Source organism: Microcaecilia unicolor, chromosome 9, assembly GCF_901765095.1.
Source record: "Microcaecilia unicolor chromosome 9, aMicUni1.1, whole genome shotgun sequence".
In the NCBI taxonomy this organism is placed as follows: Eukaryota; Metazoa; Chordata; class Amphibia; order Gymnophiona; family Siphonopidae; genus Microcaecilia; species Microcaecilia unicolor.
This window is the reverse complement of record NC_044039.1, coordinates 192,754,747-192,772,932: the sequence shown is the minus strand read 5'-3', so window position 1 is coordinate 192,772,932 and position 18,186 is coordinate 192,754,747. Positions and strand designations below refer to the sequence as shown.

Below are 18,186 nucleotides of genomic sequence, written 5' to 3'. Positions count from 1 at the left end.
AGGACTGCAGCACGCAGGAGAGATGTTCTCACTGCAAAAGAACAACAAACAGTAGCCTGAAAGCATAAGGCAGCCACTACAAAAGAGAGCTTCAAAGGAACTTCTAATCTGTGGTCATGAACATCTTTAACAGCAGTAGAGCAGTGCCTCATTTCAATGGAATGGTGCTCTTCTTCGTTACCACAGTGATTAAGGCATCTGCCCTAGGCAATCTAAACCTAGTTCCTCAGGGAGAATAGGACACAGCTGTGAAAGTTCATGCTACCTTAAGACTAGAAATCAGATGTGTCCCATTGAGCCAAAATAACGTCTTGCACAACTTCATGAATATGGAAGGCGGCTTCTTCGTGCCTGACAATAGAATTTGAAGATGCAGGAATTTGAGAAGATGAGAAAATATTTAGAATTTCCAGAGCTTTAATAAGGGCAGGGAGTTCCTCTCTATGGAGAAGCCTGGCTGCTGTTTGATCATCCCCTTCCACATTAGGAAACTCTCCATCCACAATATGGGCAGATGGAAATCAGAGAGCAACTGAAAGGGCTGCCTCAAAATCATGCCCAAAAGCTACAGCGAGCTCATCTAGATCCCTAAAATTCTTAGCTCATCTCTTAGAACACTGTTCCTCCGAGGGAAGATGCGGGGGAGCAGAATCACTTGTAGACCAAGATCTCTAACAAGTACACCTGATACAATAAATATGCATGAGAGAGATCTGCATACCAAGGAGGCAGTGTATTCAGATCTCTGTCATGCATGTTCATTGTAGATAACCTTAAAAACCTGATTACACCTGGGTGTGCCCCAAGGATTAGGTGGAGAAGCAATGCACTGAATGAGAAGCTGGGTTAGCTGCTGCTTTTAATGGGTGGTCCTGTACAATACTACTACTACTACTTATTTCTATAGTGCTACTAGATGTATGCAGCGCTGTAGGTGGAGACAATACCCTTGCTGGTCCCATAGCAGACAAATTCTACAAAAATGGGATCATGTATTTTGCTACTTAATAAAAACTGCAGCCAATGTTTACACCAGGCTTGTCCAACCTGGCCCATCATTGCTTTTTTTTTTTTTTTAACCCTCATAAGCTTGGCAATTCTGGTAATACTTACACCAAGATTCCTGCTTTCCCACTACGAGTCAGTTCTCTGTAAGCATGAGCCACTCAATGCTGGACGTTCAGGTTGATCTCATGGTTTCAAGCTTTGCGAGACTTTAAACCACGAGAGCAACCTGGCCTTCCAACATGGCATGGCTCAAGTTTGCAAAGAGCCAAATCATGGTGGGCAAGCAGGAATCCCATTGTTTTCTTCTGCAGCCAAAGCCAGCTAAGGGAAAAGAAACTGGGTGAAGGCTGGGGGGTTACATGAGCAAGAGTAGGACCGGTTAAAAGTTGGGGAGGGGACAATACACCTGTCATTTTGTCACATTTTGATGAAACATGCAGCAAAATACAATGTTTTGTGTTTTGGCCCTCTGAATGTTATAAAATATGGCCCCCAATAGGAAAAGATTAGAGAAGCCTGTTTTATACCACATCTTGACACCTGCATTACCGTAGTTTACTGTACAGTATAACAGTATTCCCTGCCTTTACCAGGGAATAATATCATAGCGATGAGCAACGGGGCAGAAGAGGATGTAGGGTCTCAGCTGCCTATTTTCATTTATTATGGTCTACTTGGGTTTAGTTAAACTTTAGGATGTTCTACAAGACAGTATTTGAGAGAAGGGGATATGGAAAGATTGGTGCTTCTGAGTTAGTTACAGCTAGACAATGACACAGGGACCCACAGTAACTGCAGGGATGGGAGACAAGGATGGGGACAAACTTTTTCCCTATGTCATTTTCTACTTTGAAGCCTCTTAATGAACTGGACTGTTATTTATGTTTGAGTGATTCAGATGATATTTTGATGTTTTGGAAAAACAAGCAAACATGCTGGCCACAACTAGCAAAATTTGAATGGGGGATTCTGTACATTCTGCTACTGGCACATCTTCTAATAAGACATCTTCTATTGAAGGAAGGACTGTGGAAGATAGGAGAGCTAGACAGTGCTTCGTAGGGCGTATTTCTCCCCTCTAGGGCATGCAGAATGGGTTGTATTTTGTACCCCTGGACATTTTAACAGGGTGGACTAGGATTCCTTGAGCTAGTAGAAGTCAGCTATTGCTGGGGAAGGGGAGAGGATGGTGGTGAGGATGGTTATTATAGCTGGTCACTGTTATTATTGTTTTCTATTTGTAATTTATACACAATAGTAGCACAGAATATTGTCTCTTTTATACTTTAATAAAAAGATTTAAATATAAAATCACAATTGTTTGAGGCTTCAGCAGATGAGGACAGAGCCCATGGGAACGGAGACAGAACCTGCAGGGATGGGGCAGAGACAAACTTTGTCCCCATGACATTCTCTAGTTACAGCCTAGACCTTTTAAATTTTGCATTTCAATAGCTTTTACTCACAGCTAGCAGTACCACATGCAATCCACACACAGATAAAGGAGAAAAACATTTTGAAAACTTTACAAGAAACAGTTTGAAGCTAGTCAAAGTAGAGTTTCTGCACTTTCTGTAATAGCAACATTAGTGCATCTGTTGCAGTGGTGGTCATTATTACAACTCCAACACAATTTACAGTAGTTTTTATCCTCTAGAACAAATAGTGGCAACACAGAAATAATATAGCTAAATAATATATTTTAGATTTGGCTGTCTTCATGGGTTCCAACAGAACTGTAGCTTTACTTGAGACCTCATCTACTGCAATACACAGGCAATCTGCATTTTTTCTCTTGTCTTTTGTTTTAACATTCAGTTTATCTACACTAAGCTACAATCCATGCTTTATAATCTGACTTCCATAATAAACTTATTTCTAATCTGAGACAAAGAAAAAAAAAACCCACTTGTACAGACTATTCCATTTTCTTTTGCTAGTCCAGTATTTGTCTAGACTTCTGAATGGAGTCTGTTAAAAGGCTTTTTCTTCTTTAAAATGGTCCAAAACTGTAGTCCTCACCACTGTTAATTCATCTCATTAAATCAATGAAGTAACCAAACTCACTAGTGCAAGCAGGTAATTATTACAGCTGCAAAGGCACATAGGATACAATGCCACTGCTAGCACTTAGTCTGATTACCTTCCTAAAGCCTTGCTATTTGATCCCAGTCTTCAAGGGTTACCAGTGGATCAGGTTTTCAGGCTATCCCTACATGAATATGCCATGAGCGATTTGCATGCCTATTAATTTTATTGTAGGCAGATCTTTCTCATGCATATTCCCCTATCAGGTGTCCAAGATCTCCCTCTGACAATCCTTGAAGACTGGAACTGAAGTACAAGGCCCTAAAAAGAAAAAAAAAGAAGAAGTGAACTGTTTGCTCTGGTACATTCTCAGTTCTTGAGGGCTGCCAACAGATCAGGATATCCAGATCAGGTATTCAGGATAGCCTTAAGATGCATGATTTGCATGCCTGCTATCTCCACTGTATGTAAATCTGTCTTATAGCAGCCTTCAAGGACTATGAGTGAAAATCCAGGCATTAGAATATCAATAATACCAGCAACATTTAACCTGCTTCACTAGTCTTTACCCACTGTGCCTTATAACGGTTGATGTCTCTATTCTACCAACATACCATCGATATGGTTTCTATTTAAAAAAAAAAAAAAAAAACCCAGCATGGCTATTAATTTAGGTCCTGAGCAAACCCCCCCAAAGTAGCCTCATGTAGAAAAAAAACATTTGTAGAAAACTTGTCAGGTCTTTGCAAATGTACTCCTTTCAGCTACACGTTGTTTCTTTACTAATTTTTCTCCACTATAATCAAAAATTGTCAGTCCAAGTTTTCTCTTTGCTACAGAAGATTTAGATGTAAATTCACTGCTGATCTCAGACTTTGGTTTACGTTCATGCAACAAAGCCATTACGGGCTGGTCTGGGGATTTGAGTGGATCCATAGTGAGCAGCATAAACTGACTTGAAGGCCCAGTAAGAATGCTAGACTCCAAAGAGCATTCTGGTGATCCTGCAGCTGCTGAGCAAGTCCATGATTCCTTAGCTATAGTTCCAAAGGCTATTCCTAAATCAGGAAGAGACTGCATAAGGACATCACTAGCTTCCATTGAAGGAGAGCCCCATTTTATAAAAGGAGAGAGAGATTCCTGCTTTTTACTCAACAAGCAAACATCTTTATCATAGGATACATCCCCCAAGGCTGCCTCATTTTGAATGCTACACACCAGTGAATGAATATCATTGTTACCAAACAGATATTGACTATTTGAGCTGCCATCAGAATGTGTTGATGTATCTTCTGAGTCACCATCATAAGGATCTAGAAACTGAAGCCATATAAAATTAGTCAGATGGAAATTTATGTTGCTGTGTTAAATGCAAATCAAATGTTACAGGAGACCAAAAAACAGAGTTCTTAAAAAAAATAAATGAAGTCATCATCCTATACAGCTGCTTTGTTCTCTAGCTGTGGATTGGCCCCTGCAGAAGTTAAAATCCCCTGTATTTACTGAGTATTACTTCTTTACAAGGTGCCCCTTTTTACAGACGCCTCTTAAGACTGTAGGACCCACTTTGTAAATGAAATCTTACCTGGTTCTCACAGCCATTTTTCCCCTCTGCTTATTAGTTAACCCCAATATTAAAACAAAAACAAAACAACAAAAAAAAAAACCACAAAAGCAAAACTTTTAAACACCAATCCAATTTCCTTTGTAGCAGTATTCCTCCCTTCTAACCAGTAACCCTCCCCTCGCTCTTGTTAGCCTATCTGCAGGGAGACCCAAGTGTCTTCTTTCTGGTACTCACAAACCAAGAATGACTTTTATAAAAAAAATAAAATAAAATTGCTTCAGTGCCAATATAAAATATATCTGTTTTAGGACAAAGGTCAAATCATTTTAAATGCAAATTTCTTCCACATAGTCAGGTTTTCTTTTAAAAAAGTAATGTATTTAAATAAAAAAAAACATTACATTTAAATAATACTCCAAAGGCCCTCCTGTTTGCTAAGGTGTCTCTAGTATTAGCGTGCACTAAAACTGATAATGCACCTATAGCATGGCTTAGTAAACAGGGCCCCAAGTATCAAACCAAGTTAAAGGTGCTAGTGCACTGAATGCAAGGAAATAAATATACAGACAAAAATATATAATACTATAAAAAAGGCCCGTTTCTGTAAGAAATGAAACAGGCGCTAGCAAGGTTTTCCTTTGAGTGTGTATGTTTGACAGTGTGTTTGACAGTGACTGTGTGTGTGTGAGAGAGAGAGAGATGACTTAGTGTGTGGGAGAAAGTCAGAATGTCGATTGATTGTGTGTGTTAGAGAATGTGTCTGTGAGTCAGAGAGAGGGTGGGGTGCAGAATTAGGTGATTTTCAAGGAGGGGGCCACATGCACAGAGGGGGATTGGCGGGGCCAGTCAGGGGAGCAGCATGGGTGTAGACATCGCAAGGAAGTTTGTGTGCAACAGAGGGGAGGGACAAAGACAGAGAGACTGACTGTGTCTGTGTGTTAGAAACTCCTGTCAGCAGCTGGAGGCAGCAGCAGTGGAATAGGTCCAGGGTTCGTCAGTGTGAGTGCTGCTCGAGTAGGGATTATGTGCCCAGACGGAAGCACAACATGTGCTCCACGGCGCTGGGCCACTTCTACACCCTGTCTATGGGACTCCGGCTTTTTCCCAGGTTGGTCCTACCGCGACCTCTGTAGTCAGCTTGGTGCTGCGACGTCGGTCTCTCCCTGGCCAAGCCTTTGCGTACCGGTTGGTGTTTCGTCGGGTTGCTCCTCCCGGATGCCTCTTCTCAGCTGCTGGCTCAAATCAGATCCAGTCTCTCCCTGCAGTCTCTCGAAGAGCCCAGGGCCCGAACCAGCAGGGAGAAGCATGGTCGTAATCCATGCTACACCAGCCATCATGGCGGCTTCCGGTGCGGCGCTCTTGCCACTGCTACAGTTTGGAGTGCCAGCCATTTTGGCAGCCCCAGCGCTCCAAGGATAGAGCTTCCTTTCCAAGAGCAGGGCCCGGGAACTCTTGCCACGCCTCCGATGCCCCGGTTTGGCCACTTGCGTCCTGGCTCCACCTCCTCCGGCTGGCTGGCCAATCTGCACCTCCCTTGCCTGCTGATTCCAGCCTGCCTTGGATTGTGTTGTCATTGAAGCTCTGCCTCCACCCCTGTGCCCTGCCCCTTTCATCCCTCCTCCTGCGGCATCAGCCTGATCTACGGAGCCTAGCAGACCAAGGAGCCACGGTCTCAGTCAGCAAGACGAATAGAATGTTGGAGGTGAGAATTATTATATAGGATAATACCTTTTTATTGTGTTAATTTAATATGTTCTAAATTCATTTTGGGGAACACTTCCATCATACAAAGTATCAAGATAAAACCGAGTAAAATGCTACAATTGAGTCACAAGCACTATACTGAATTTTGAATTCAGTATGAGGCAGGAGGGGCCTGCTATTGGGTATAGATATTCTTATAAAGCAAGCCATTGAACATGGACTATTCTTATTCAAGATGCTGTCTTGATTAAAGACTGAGCCCTTCTGGTTGGATTCATATTTCTGTAACAGATTATTACCATAGTGGTTAGCCCCAGTAATCAAACAAGGAATATGCATTATATTTGTCTCATTCTGAAAGATATTGACCAGTATCTACCAGTTTCTGAATGTGCTGGTCATGCCATTGTTTTAATTAAAAAAAAAGTGTTATATATCATTGAAATAAAAACCAGAATTGATTACCTCCAAAAGGTTCTCCATAGAAAGCAGGATTAAACTCAGGCACATAAGGGAGTGTCATAAGATGGCTGGGATAGAATAACTTATTCTGAGCTTAAACGGCCCTTCCCTTGTGCAGCAGCAGACCTCCCCTCCCCCCAGTCCTCTAAGATGAAAAAGGTAACGTGTCTAAATCTAGAGAATATCTTATCTTACATTTCCCAAATTGTAAGAAAGTAACCTACAAAACAATCCATACTGCTAACTTTTCATATCAACTCACGAGTTCAGAGGAGCTTGAAGTCTAAGAGAATTGTCCCACTATTGAGGAACAATCTACCAGTGGCGTTCCCCCCCACCCCCGGGTGCAGCACGCCCCCCCCCCCCTGCCTGTGAAATTACACCTTCCCCCCCTGGCGAAATGACACCCCCCCCCGGGTGCACGCCGCTGTGGGGGGGGGGGGGTGCCGCGGCGCGCGCCTGTGGGCTCCGACTTCACTAACTTCCCTCGTTCGCTGCAGCTCCCTCTGCCCCGGAACAGGAAGTAACCTGTTCCGGGGCAAAGGGAGCTGCAGCGAACGAGCGAAGTTAGCGAAGTCGGAGCCCACAGGCGCGCGCCGCAGCACCCCCCCAGCGGCGTGCACCCGGGGCAGACCCCCCCCCCCCCGGTACGCCACTGCAACCTACTCAGGTAACAGAACGGAATATGTCATATGGACAGATTTTTCAGTGCTGCTCGACCAAAGGCAGTTTCTCTGAGGATGATCTAAGCAGTAGCATGAAGTAAAACTATGGAGGCAGAGAACAAGGACCAAGGAGCTGCTTTATAGATGCAGCCATGGCTTTGATCTGGAGTATGATTCTGCTGGGCAGGGAGATAGTTGCTTGATCATAAAAGAATTGAATACATACAGCTAGCCATTAAACTAGTTTATGTACCAAAACATTTCTGCTATTACTAAATGTATAATTCCTCATGTATTACCACTATTCATGATGTATTGTAAGCCACACTGAGCCTGCAAAGAGGTGGGATGATGTGGGATACAAATGCAACAAATAAATATGTATTTATTTGGATTTATTTACCACCTTTTTGATGGAATTCACTCAAGGCGGTGTACAGTAAGAACAGATCAAACATGAGCAATAGACAATTACAACAGTAAAAATATTCAAACAACAATACAAAGAGTATGGCATGGTATACTACTTACAATGTCAACACAATACGTAATAGAACATTATAATTGACAGCAAAGGGTAAAGCAAAGATGGAACATACAGATAGGTAAGAGTATAAGAAGAGTTAGAAAGTAAGGTGACATTTAAAGAAAGTTGTACATGAGGTCAGATAGATGGTTAAATATCTCAGTTTGGGTAGAAGAGGGTAAACATGTCCTGCTGCAGTATGTGCATCCAGAGTCACTCCTTGTGTGTGTGAGTGAGACTAATACGTTAGTTACTTCTTCCATTAAAGGCCTGGTTGAAGAGCCAAGCTTTCACCTGCTTCCTGAAGTAGAGATAGTCTTGTGTTAAACAGAGCTTTTCAGGCAGTGCATTCCAGAGTATGGGGGCTCTTCCGGAGAAGGCTCGCTTGCGGGTTATCACATCATGTAATGTCTTTTGGAGCAGGGGCGTAGCTATGGGCAGTCCTGGGTTGAAAAGCACACACACACTGCAGCAGCCTTTTCACGTTTGTTTCTACCGCATTGTGGCGCCTCGGCAGTGGCCGCCTGCTCAGCTGATCTCCAGTCCCACCTACCTTTTCGGCTTTTAGTAGAGGCAGACTCGGCACGACGGCACACACACGCAGTCGGAACTGAAATACAGGTCGCAGCTCTTGACCTCTAGTGGTGACCCGTGCGTGACATCCTCTTCCTTCGCTGCGTGATGACTCGTGTTGTTCCATCCCACCTGCGCGGCGTGCTCAACCTCGTTCTTGCTCGTTGTCAAATAGCTGCACGCTTACTGCCAGGGGTTGAGGATGCTAGTGCGAGGATTGGAAAGGTTCTTGTTGGAGATACGATCAGTAACACTTTGCTCTGCAACCATGCAACTTTACTGCTAAGCAGCTGCCCAGCACTGCAGGTAATTACATTTTAAACACTTTTTTTTTAACATCATGTAATTTTTTTTTTTAATTAAGCTAGCTGGGCACTATTAAAATTTATTGTTGGGGAATTTTTGAGTGGGGATGAGCGCCTCATTGCCTAGGCCAGGGCAAAAGAGAGATATTTAATGATTAAAATATACCTTTTTTGCCCTAGGCAGTGAAGAGCCCACCCCCACCCAGAAGCCCACCACTGTTGTAATCAAAATGATGGCTGTGGTGTTTCATAAAAAGAAAGCCCATGGCTCATGGGCCATGAGAATTCTGGCTTCTGAACTGGAGATTTGAAATTCATGAGGTGTTTTCTTCATAACTGGACATTAGAATACCAGAGCTTAGTCTATCAGGATATGATAGGAGGATAGGATGCGGAGATACATGCTGGGATGACATCTCAAGACCCCATTGATAGAGGTAAGGGGAATAATATGCAGTAAACAAATAAAAAAAAACTTGGACTTGTGCAGAACACCAAATGGAAAACCTCATCCATTTGAAAGCATAGGATTGCAATGTGGAATGTTTCCATGCTACAAGCAGGTGATCATCTTCAAAAAGCAACTAGGCACTGCTCAACTTCCAGGCCATGAGGGCCAAGAATTTGCAACAGGTAGGCAAGAGAGCACCCTGATTTTGTATTAGGGCTGAATGTGATTTCAGAAAATGGTCCAACTACGTTTGGGGAGAATGAGTCAGATTTAATGAAGACAAGTGTGATTAATGTCCAGTGTGTAAGAGATAAGGTTGCTCTTATTATGGACATGATTTCACATATGTACTAGATGTGTTTTTAAGTACAGAGTCATGGTTACCGAAGCACTTATTTTAAATTGATTAATCCCACTGCTTACGGTTTACCAGAATACTGCTGCTAAGCGCGATAGTGTGCTTTATATATGTTGATGCTACCTCTTGTTTTTCAGTTTCTCTGGGCCTTCCATCAGACCGGATCCATGTGCATCACGTGACCCCCAGATGTTACTCAAATGCACCAGATTTCTCTGGGCTTTCCATCAGACCAGATTGCTGTGCATCAAGTGACTCTCGGACATCACTCAAACGCACTAAATTTCTCCGGACTTTCCATTAGACTGGATCACTCTGTATCACGTGAGCCCCGGATGTGAAACAAACACGCCAAAGTGATTATAAAATAAACTTCTCTGCGGTGTTCCTGCCTGCCTGCTTGCTTTTTAATAAAATACTGCTGCTAAGCATGATAGTGTGCTTTATGTTGATGTTGCCACTTGTTTTCTTGTTTTTCAGTTTCTCTGGGCTTTCCATTTGACTGGATTGCTGTAAATCATGTAACCTCCAGATGTCACTCGCACCAGTGATTATAAAACATCTCAGTGGCATTCCACAGGTATGTGCCGAAGGAACATGCTTAAGGAGCAGGTCCTGCTCCTTGGGGCAAGATCCAAGGGGCAAGTCATAGTAACATAGTAACATAGTAGATGACGGCAGAAAAAAGACCTGCACGGTCCATCCAGTCTGCCCAACAAGATAACTCATATTTGCTACTTTTGTGTATACCCTACTTTGATTTGTACCTGTACTTTTCAGGGCACAGACCGTATAAGTCTGCCCAGCACTATCCCCACCTCCCAACCACCGGCTCTGGCACAGACCGTATAAGTCTGCCCAGCACTACCCCCGCCTCCCAACCACCAGTCCCGCTTCCCACCACCGGCTCTGGCACAGACCGTATAAGTCTGCCCAGCACTATCCCCGCCTCCCAATCTTGACTAAGCTCCTGAGGATCCATTCCTTCTGCACAGGATTCCTTTATGCTTATCCCACGCATGTTTGAATTCCGTTACCGTTTTCATTTCCACCACCTCCCGCGGGAGGGCATTCCAAGCATCCACTACTCTCTCCGTGAAAAAATACTTCCTGACATTTTTCTTGAGTCTGCCCCCCTTCAATCTCATTTCATGTCCTCTCGTTCTACCATCTTCCCATCTCCGGAAAAGGTTCGTTTGCGGATTAATACCTTTCAAATATTTGAACGTCTGTATCATATCACCCCTGTTTCTCCTTTCCTCCAGAGTATACATGTTTAGTTCAGCAAGTCTCTCCTCATAAGTCTTGTAACGCAAATCCCATACCATTCTCGTAGCTTTTCTTTGCACCGCTTCGATTCTTTTTACATCCTTAACAAAATACGGCCTCCAAAACTGAACACAATACTCTAGGTGGGGCATCACCAACGACTTATACAGGGGCATCAACACCCCCTTTCTTCTGCTGGTCACACCTCTCTCTATGCAGCCTAACAACCTTCTAGCTACGGCCACCGCCTTGTCACACTGTTTCGTCGCCTTCAAATCCTCAGATACTATCACCCCAAGATCCCTCTCTCCGCCCGTACCTATCAGACTCTCCACGCCTAACACATACGTCTCGCATGGATTTCTATTCCCTAAGTGCATCACTTTGCATTTCTTCGCATTGAATTTTAATTGCCAAACCTTAGACCATTCTTCTAGCTTCCTCAGATCCTTTTTCATGTTTTCCACTCCCTCCCGGGTGTCCACTCTGTTACAGATCTTAGTATCATCCACAAATAGGCAAACTTTACCTTCTAACCCTTCGGCAATGTCACTCACAAATATATTGAACAGAATCGGCCCCAGCACCGATCCCTGAGGCACTCCACTACTCACCTTCCCCTCCTCCGAGCGAATTCCATTCACCACCATGGCATCTGTCCGTCAACCAGTTCCTAATCCAGTTCACCACTTCAGGTCCTATCTTCAGCCCCTCCAGTTTATTTAAGAGCCTCCTGTGGGGAACCGTGTCAAAAGCTTTGCTGAAATCTAAGTAGATTACGTCCATAGCTCCTGTCACCCAATCAAAGAACTCAATGAGATTCGTTTGGCACGATTTCCCTTTCGTAAAACCATGTTGTCTCGGATCTTGCAACTTATTGGCTTCCAGGAAATTCACTGGTGGAAGGAGGATAACCAGTGGGACACTGTCATACCGGGGTACAAATTATATCGTAGTGATAGGGTGAATCGGATTGGTGGAGGGGTAGCATTGTATATTAACGAGAGCCTTGAATCAAATAGATTGAAAATTCTGCAGGAAACAAAACACTCCTTGGAATCACTGTGGATTGAAATTCCATGTGCAAAGGGGAAAAGGATAGTGATAGGAGTGTACTACCGTCCGCCTGGCCAGGACAAACAGACGGATGCGGAAATGTTAAAGGAAATCAGGGACGCAAACAAACTGGGCAACACAATAATAATGGGGGATTTCAATTACCCGCATATAGACTGGGTTAATGTAACATCTGTACACGCAAGGGACATAAGATTTCTTGATGAAATCAAGGACAGCTTCATGGAACAGCTAGTTCAGGAGCCGACAAGAGAAGGAAAAATACTAGACTTAATCCTTAGTGGTGCTCATGATCTAGTGCAGGGGGTAACGATACGAGGGCCGCTTGATAACAGTGATCATAATATGATCGGTTTTGATATTGGCATTGAAGGAAGTGAAACTAGGAAATCAAGTACGCTAGCGTTTAACTATAGAAAAGGTGATTACGACAAAATGAGAAAAATGGTGAAAAAAAGACTGAAAGGAGCAGCTCGCAGAGTAAAAAACTTGCATCAGGCGTGGATGCTGTTTAAAAACACCATCCTGGAGGTTCAGGACAAATATATTCCACGTATTAGAAAAAAGGGAAAAAAGACTAAACGTCAGCCGGCGTGGCTAAACAGTAAGATAAAGGAAATCATTAGAGCCAAAAAACAATCCTTCAGAAAGTGGAGAAGAGAACCAACTGAAAGTAACAGGATAGATCATAAGGAATGCCAAGCCAAATGCAAAGCGGAGATAAGGAGGGCAAAAAAGGACTTTGAGAAGAAATTAGCGTTGGAAGCAAAAATACATAGTAAAAATTTTTTTAGATACATTAAAAGCAGGAAACCGGCCAAAGAGTCGGTTGGGCCGCTGGACGAAAATGGTGTTAAAGGGGCGATCAAGGAGGACAAAGCCGTAGCAGAGAAATTAAATGAATTCTTTGCTTCGGTCTTCACCGAGGAGGATTTGGGGGGGGACACCGGTGCCGGAAAGAATATTTGAAGCGGGGGAGTCGGAGAAACTAAACAAATTCTCTGTAACCTTGGAGGATGTAATGGGTCAGTTCAGCAAGCTGAAGAGTAGTAAATCACCGGGACCTGATGGTATTCATCCCAGAGTATTAATAGAACTAAAAAATGAACTTGCGGAGCTACTGTTAGAAATATGCAATCTGTCCCTAAAATCGAGTGTAGTACCGGAAGACTGGAGGGTAGCCAATGTTACTCCGATTTTTAAGAAGGGTTCCAGAGGAGATCCGGGAAATTATAGACCGGTGAGTCTGACGTCGGTGCCGGGCAAGATGGTGGAGGCTATTAAGAATAAAATTGCAGAGCATATACAAAAACATGGACTGATGAGACAAAGTCAGCACGGATTTAGTGAAGGGAAGTCTTGCCTCACCAATCTAATGCATTTTTTTGAGGGGGTAAGCAAACATGTGGACAATGGGGAGCCGGTTGATATTGTATATCTGGATTTTCAGAAGGCGTTTGACAAAGTGCCGCACGAAAGACTCCTGAAGAAATTGCAGAGTCATGGAATCGGAGGTAGGGTATTATTATGGATTAAGAACTGGTTGAAAGATAGGAAGCAGAGAGTAGGATTGCGTGGCCAGTATTCTCAGTGGAGGAGGGTAGTTAGTGGGGTCCCGCAGGGGTCTGTGCTGGGTCCGTTGCTTTTTAATGTATTTATAAATGACCTAGAGATGGGAATAACTAGTGAGGTAATTAAATTCGCCGATGACACAAAATTATTCAGGGTCGTCAAGTCGCAGGAGGAATGTGAATGATTACAGGAGGACCTTGCGAGACTGGGAGAATGGGCGTGCAAGTGGCAGATGAAGTTCAATGTTGACAAGTGCAAAGTGATGCATGTGGGTAAGAGGAACCCGAATTATAGCTACGTCTTGCAAGGTTCCGCGTTAGGAGTTACGGATCAAGAAAGGGATCTGGGTGTCGTCGTCGATGATACGCTGAAACCTTCTGCTCAGTGTGCTGCTGCGGCTAGGAAAGCGAATAGAATGTTGGGTGTTATTAGGAAGGGTATGGAGTCCAGGTCTGCGGATGTTATAATGCCGTTGTATCGCTCCATGGTGCGACCGCACCTGGAGTATTGTGTTCAGTACTGGTCTCCGTATCTCAAAAAAGATATAGTAGAATTGGAAAAGGTACAGCGAAGGGCGACGAAAATGATAGTGGGGATGGGACGACTTTCCTATGAAGAGAGGCTGAGAAGGCTAGGGCTTTTCAGCTTGGAGAAGAGACGGCTGAGGGGAGATATGATAGAAGTGTATAAAATAATGAGTGGAATGGATCGGGTGGATGTGAAGCGACTGTTCACGCTATCCAAAAATACTAGGACTAGAGGGCATGAGTTGAAGCTACAGTGTGGTAAATTTAAAACGAATCGGAGAAAATTTTTCTTCACCCAACGTGTAATTAGACTCTGGAATTCGTTGCCGGAGAACGTGGTACGGGCGGTTAGCTTGACGGAGTTTAAAAAGGGGTTAGATAGATTCCTAAAGGACAAGTCCATAGACCGCTATTAAATGGACTTGGAAAAATTCCGCATTTTTAGGTATAACTTGTCTGGAATGTTTTTACGTTTGGGGAGCGTGCCAGGTGCCCTTGACCTGGATTGGCCACTGTCGGTGACAGGATGCTGGGCTAGATGGACCTTTGGTCTTTCCCAGTATGGCACTACTTATGTACTTATGTACTTATATCCTTTCCTTCAGCATCGTTTCCATTACTTTTCCAATAACCGAAGTGAGGCTTACCAGCCTGTAGTTTCCAGCTTCTTCCCTATCACCACTTTTGTGAAGAGGGACCACCTCCGCCATTCTCCAATCCCTCGGAACCTTTCCCGTCTGCAAGGATATATTAAACAAATCTTTAAGAGGACCCGCCAAAACCTCTCTGAGCTCCCTCAATATCCTGGGGTGGATCCCATCCGGTCCCATGGCTTTGTTCACCTTTAGCTTTTCAAGTTGTTGATACACACTTTCTTCCGTGAACGGTGCTCTATCCACTTCATTCTCATTTGTACTATTTCCAGTCCATCGCGGTCCTTCTCCAGGATTTTCTTCTGTGAAAACAGAACAAAAGTATCTATTTAGCAAATTTGCTTTTTCTTCATCATTTTCCACATAGCGGTTCGCAGTATCTTTTAGTCTCACAATTCCCTTTTTAGTCATTCTCCTTTCACTAATATACCTGAAGAAATTTTTGTCACCCCTCCTTACATTTCTAGCCATTTGTTCTTCCGCTTTTGCCAGTCGTCTCTCTCTCTTGGCTTCTTTCAGTTTCATCCGGTATTCCTCCATGTGTTCCTTTTCTTGAGTTTTTCTGTATTTCTGGAACGCCAACTCTTCAGCCTTTATTTTCTTTGGGGACTCCTGGAACATATGTTTGCTTGGTTCCTTATCTCGAGTTGCCTCTGATTTTTTTTTCAGGTATGGAAACTGTATATCACAGAGGCCATGAAAAGGTGCAAACCATACATATTTCTAGTTTTTATTTTAGTATAGCTATATTGCATTTTCTGAGCTGGGAGCAGCCATGAAATTACAAGATAGCTAGAAGTTAATGGTTTGACATTTGGCCTATGCTAACTTGTAATAAGTTGCTGTCAGCAACAAAGAGCCAGAGACCCCTATGACTAAGGACACCTGAAGTATCCAGATAAACAGAAGGAGAAGTGGATGTGGGTGAAATTGTAGGTTCAGCAAGAGGGTGTTGGGGTCTAGCATAGTGACTAGCATAACAAGGACCCATTATCTAATGAAGACTTATGCTTTCTATGACAGGCTTTAAACTGTCAAAGCAATGAAGGAATAAATGATAGAACATACTGGAACAAGACTCACCATAACAGGAAATACAGAATTCTGGAAATATGCATATTCATTAGGTAGGAAGGGTAAGGAGAAATTAGACCTTACCTGCTAATTTGCTTTCCTTTAGTCCCTCCGGACCGGCCCAGGATTGGACTGATGGGTTGTGCACGCCTACCAACAGGTGGAGACTGAGAAAAAAACTCCGACTCTAGAGAGCCAATGAGAGCCCTGGTCATGTGACCCTAGCCTCAGTATTTGAATAACCAAGCAGAAAGGAAAAGAAGGACCTATATTCTGTGCCCTGAGGAATTTAAGCAGCCAGGCAGCACGAGAGAAACCAACGTGCTTAAACTACGGCTTCGCCGTAACACTGGGCGCACCAACAACTCGGTTCAGAGCCGTGGCATGGCCAATTATGTACAGAAATGTGTATCCCATAAACTGTGCAAGTTGTATAATATTATGAACTGAATAACCAGAGAACTTGCAAAACATTTAACTTGTAGAACATAATGTATTTCTTATAGACCATAATGTATCTCCTTTAACTGTCTAACTAGCAGAACAGCTCTGTAGACGACAGTTGCATCTGTGTACACAGTAAAATTGAGAACCATAGAACACGGGAGGGACCTGGGCCGGTCCGGAGGGACTAAAGGAAAGCAAATTAGCAGGTAAGGTCTAATTTCTCCTTCCTTAGCATCCCTCCGGACCGGCCCAGGATTGGACTGATGGGACGTAACAAAGCAGTAGTCCTAAGGGAGGGACCCCAGCAAACCCGCTGTGAGTACGCGAGATGCAAAGACGGTCTCCTGACGACACTGTACATCTAGCCTGTAATGCTTAGAGAAAGAATGAAGTGACGACCAAGTCGCCGCTTTACAGATCTCCGCTGGAGGCACCAAGGAACACTCCGCCCACGAGGCTGCCTGCCCCCGGGTAGAATGAGCTTTAAGCGCTGCCGGAACTGGTCTGTCTGCCAAGAGATAAGCAGACGCTATCATTTCTTTGATCCACCGAGACAAAGTAGGCTTAGAAGCTGCAAGGCCCTTGCGGTGACCAGCAAACAGCAGAAAGAGGCGGTCCGATCGACGGAAGTCCTTCGTAACCGCAAGATACCGTTTAAGTACTCTCCTAACATCCAGAGTATGCAACTTTCGCTGCTCCTGCGTTCCGGAGGAGGATCCCAGAATAGGAAGAAAAACCGACTGGGACATATGAAACCGAGATAGTACCTTGGGCAAAAAGGAAGGAACCGGCCGAAGGACCACTCGCTCTTTAGAAAATTCCAGAAATGGAGATCTACAGGAAAAAGCTTGCAACTCTGAGACTCTTCTAGCTGACGCGATAGCCACCAAAAACACCGTCTTAAGCGTTAAATCCTTCAGAGAACATGTTTGTAAAGGCTCAAAAGGAGGCTTTGTCAGAGACGAAAGCACCAGATTAAGGTCCCAAGATGGAAAAACCGATCTGACCGGAGGACGAAGAAGGCTGACCCCCTTCAAAAAACGAGCCACCTCGGGAAGACTAGCCAAAGACTTACCCCTTATTCTACCTCTGAAACAGGACAGAGCTGCCGCCTGCACCTTCAGCGACGAAAGAGAGAGCCCCTTATCAAAACCTCGCTGTAAAAAGTCTAACATCTGAGGTACTGACGCCTGAAAAGGAACAATGTCAGCTTCTGCACACCAATCCTCAAAAATTCTCCACGTGCGAATATAGTTTAAAGAGTTGAAAAGACAGAGCTGCCTGCTCGTTAAGTCAGCGGGGAACAGATAGCTTACTCAGCTGTTCAGTTCTTTTTTTTTTTTTTTTAAAGTACTGGCTGCCTCTCCCAAAGGCAATACTCCTTTACAATGAAAGGGTAGCCCTTCCCTTAGTTATTAATAAAGCTGTGTGAGGATACACCAGAAGGGAGATGGGGAGGAAATAGGAGGGAGGGACTCGGGGCACCCGAGTTTAACACCCCAGAGGCTGAACACTAAGGCACTTAGTATCAGTAATGACCTCAATAAAATTCCTGGGCACAGAAGAACCAATAAAGAAAATATCTACAAATACCAAAAAGAGAGACTAATAGGCTCACGTCCTACCTGCTGGGAGACTGAGAAAATACTGAGGCTAGGGTCACATGACCAGGGCTCTCATTGGCTCTCTAGAGTCAGAATTTTTTTCTCAGTCTCCACCTGCTGGTAGGCGTGCACAACCCATCAATCCAATCCTGGGCCGGTCCGGAGGGACGCTAAGGAATTATAATTAAGATAATGAAGAAAGGAAGAAAGTATTTAAGAGGAAACAGAATTGAGGATAGCAATTTCTATTGATCACTATGTTTCCAAAATTTAGAGTAGTCATACAATATCATCTCTATTATTACTTAACTAATGT

General features: G+C 43.8%; 1 protein-coding gene across 11 annotated transcripts in view; it reads right to left on the bottom strand.

Annotated features, from left to right (window-relative positions):
- Nucleotides 1-18,186, bottom strand: part of LOC115477180 — a 122,833-nt gene that overhangs the window by 5,743 nt on the left and 98,904 nt on the right. For 2 of the 11 annotated variants that reach the window (XM_030213841.1, XM_030213840.1), the window contains one exon: nt 3,686-4,356. The exons of 4 other annotated variants lie outside the window; for them this stretch is intronic. In XM_030213841.1, coding sequence (XP_030069701.1) covers nt 3,772-4,356 — 585 coding nt within the window. In that variant the 3' untranslated portion in view covers nt 3,686-3,771. Of the gene's footprint in view, nt 1-3,685; nt 4,357-18,186 lie in introns of those variants that run through there. 5 more of the 11 variants (XM_030213844.1, XM_030213847.1, XM_030213846.1 and 2 more) reach the window with 3 other exon arrangements.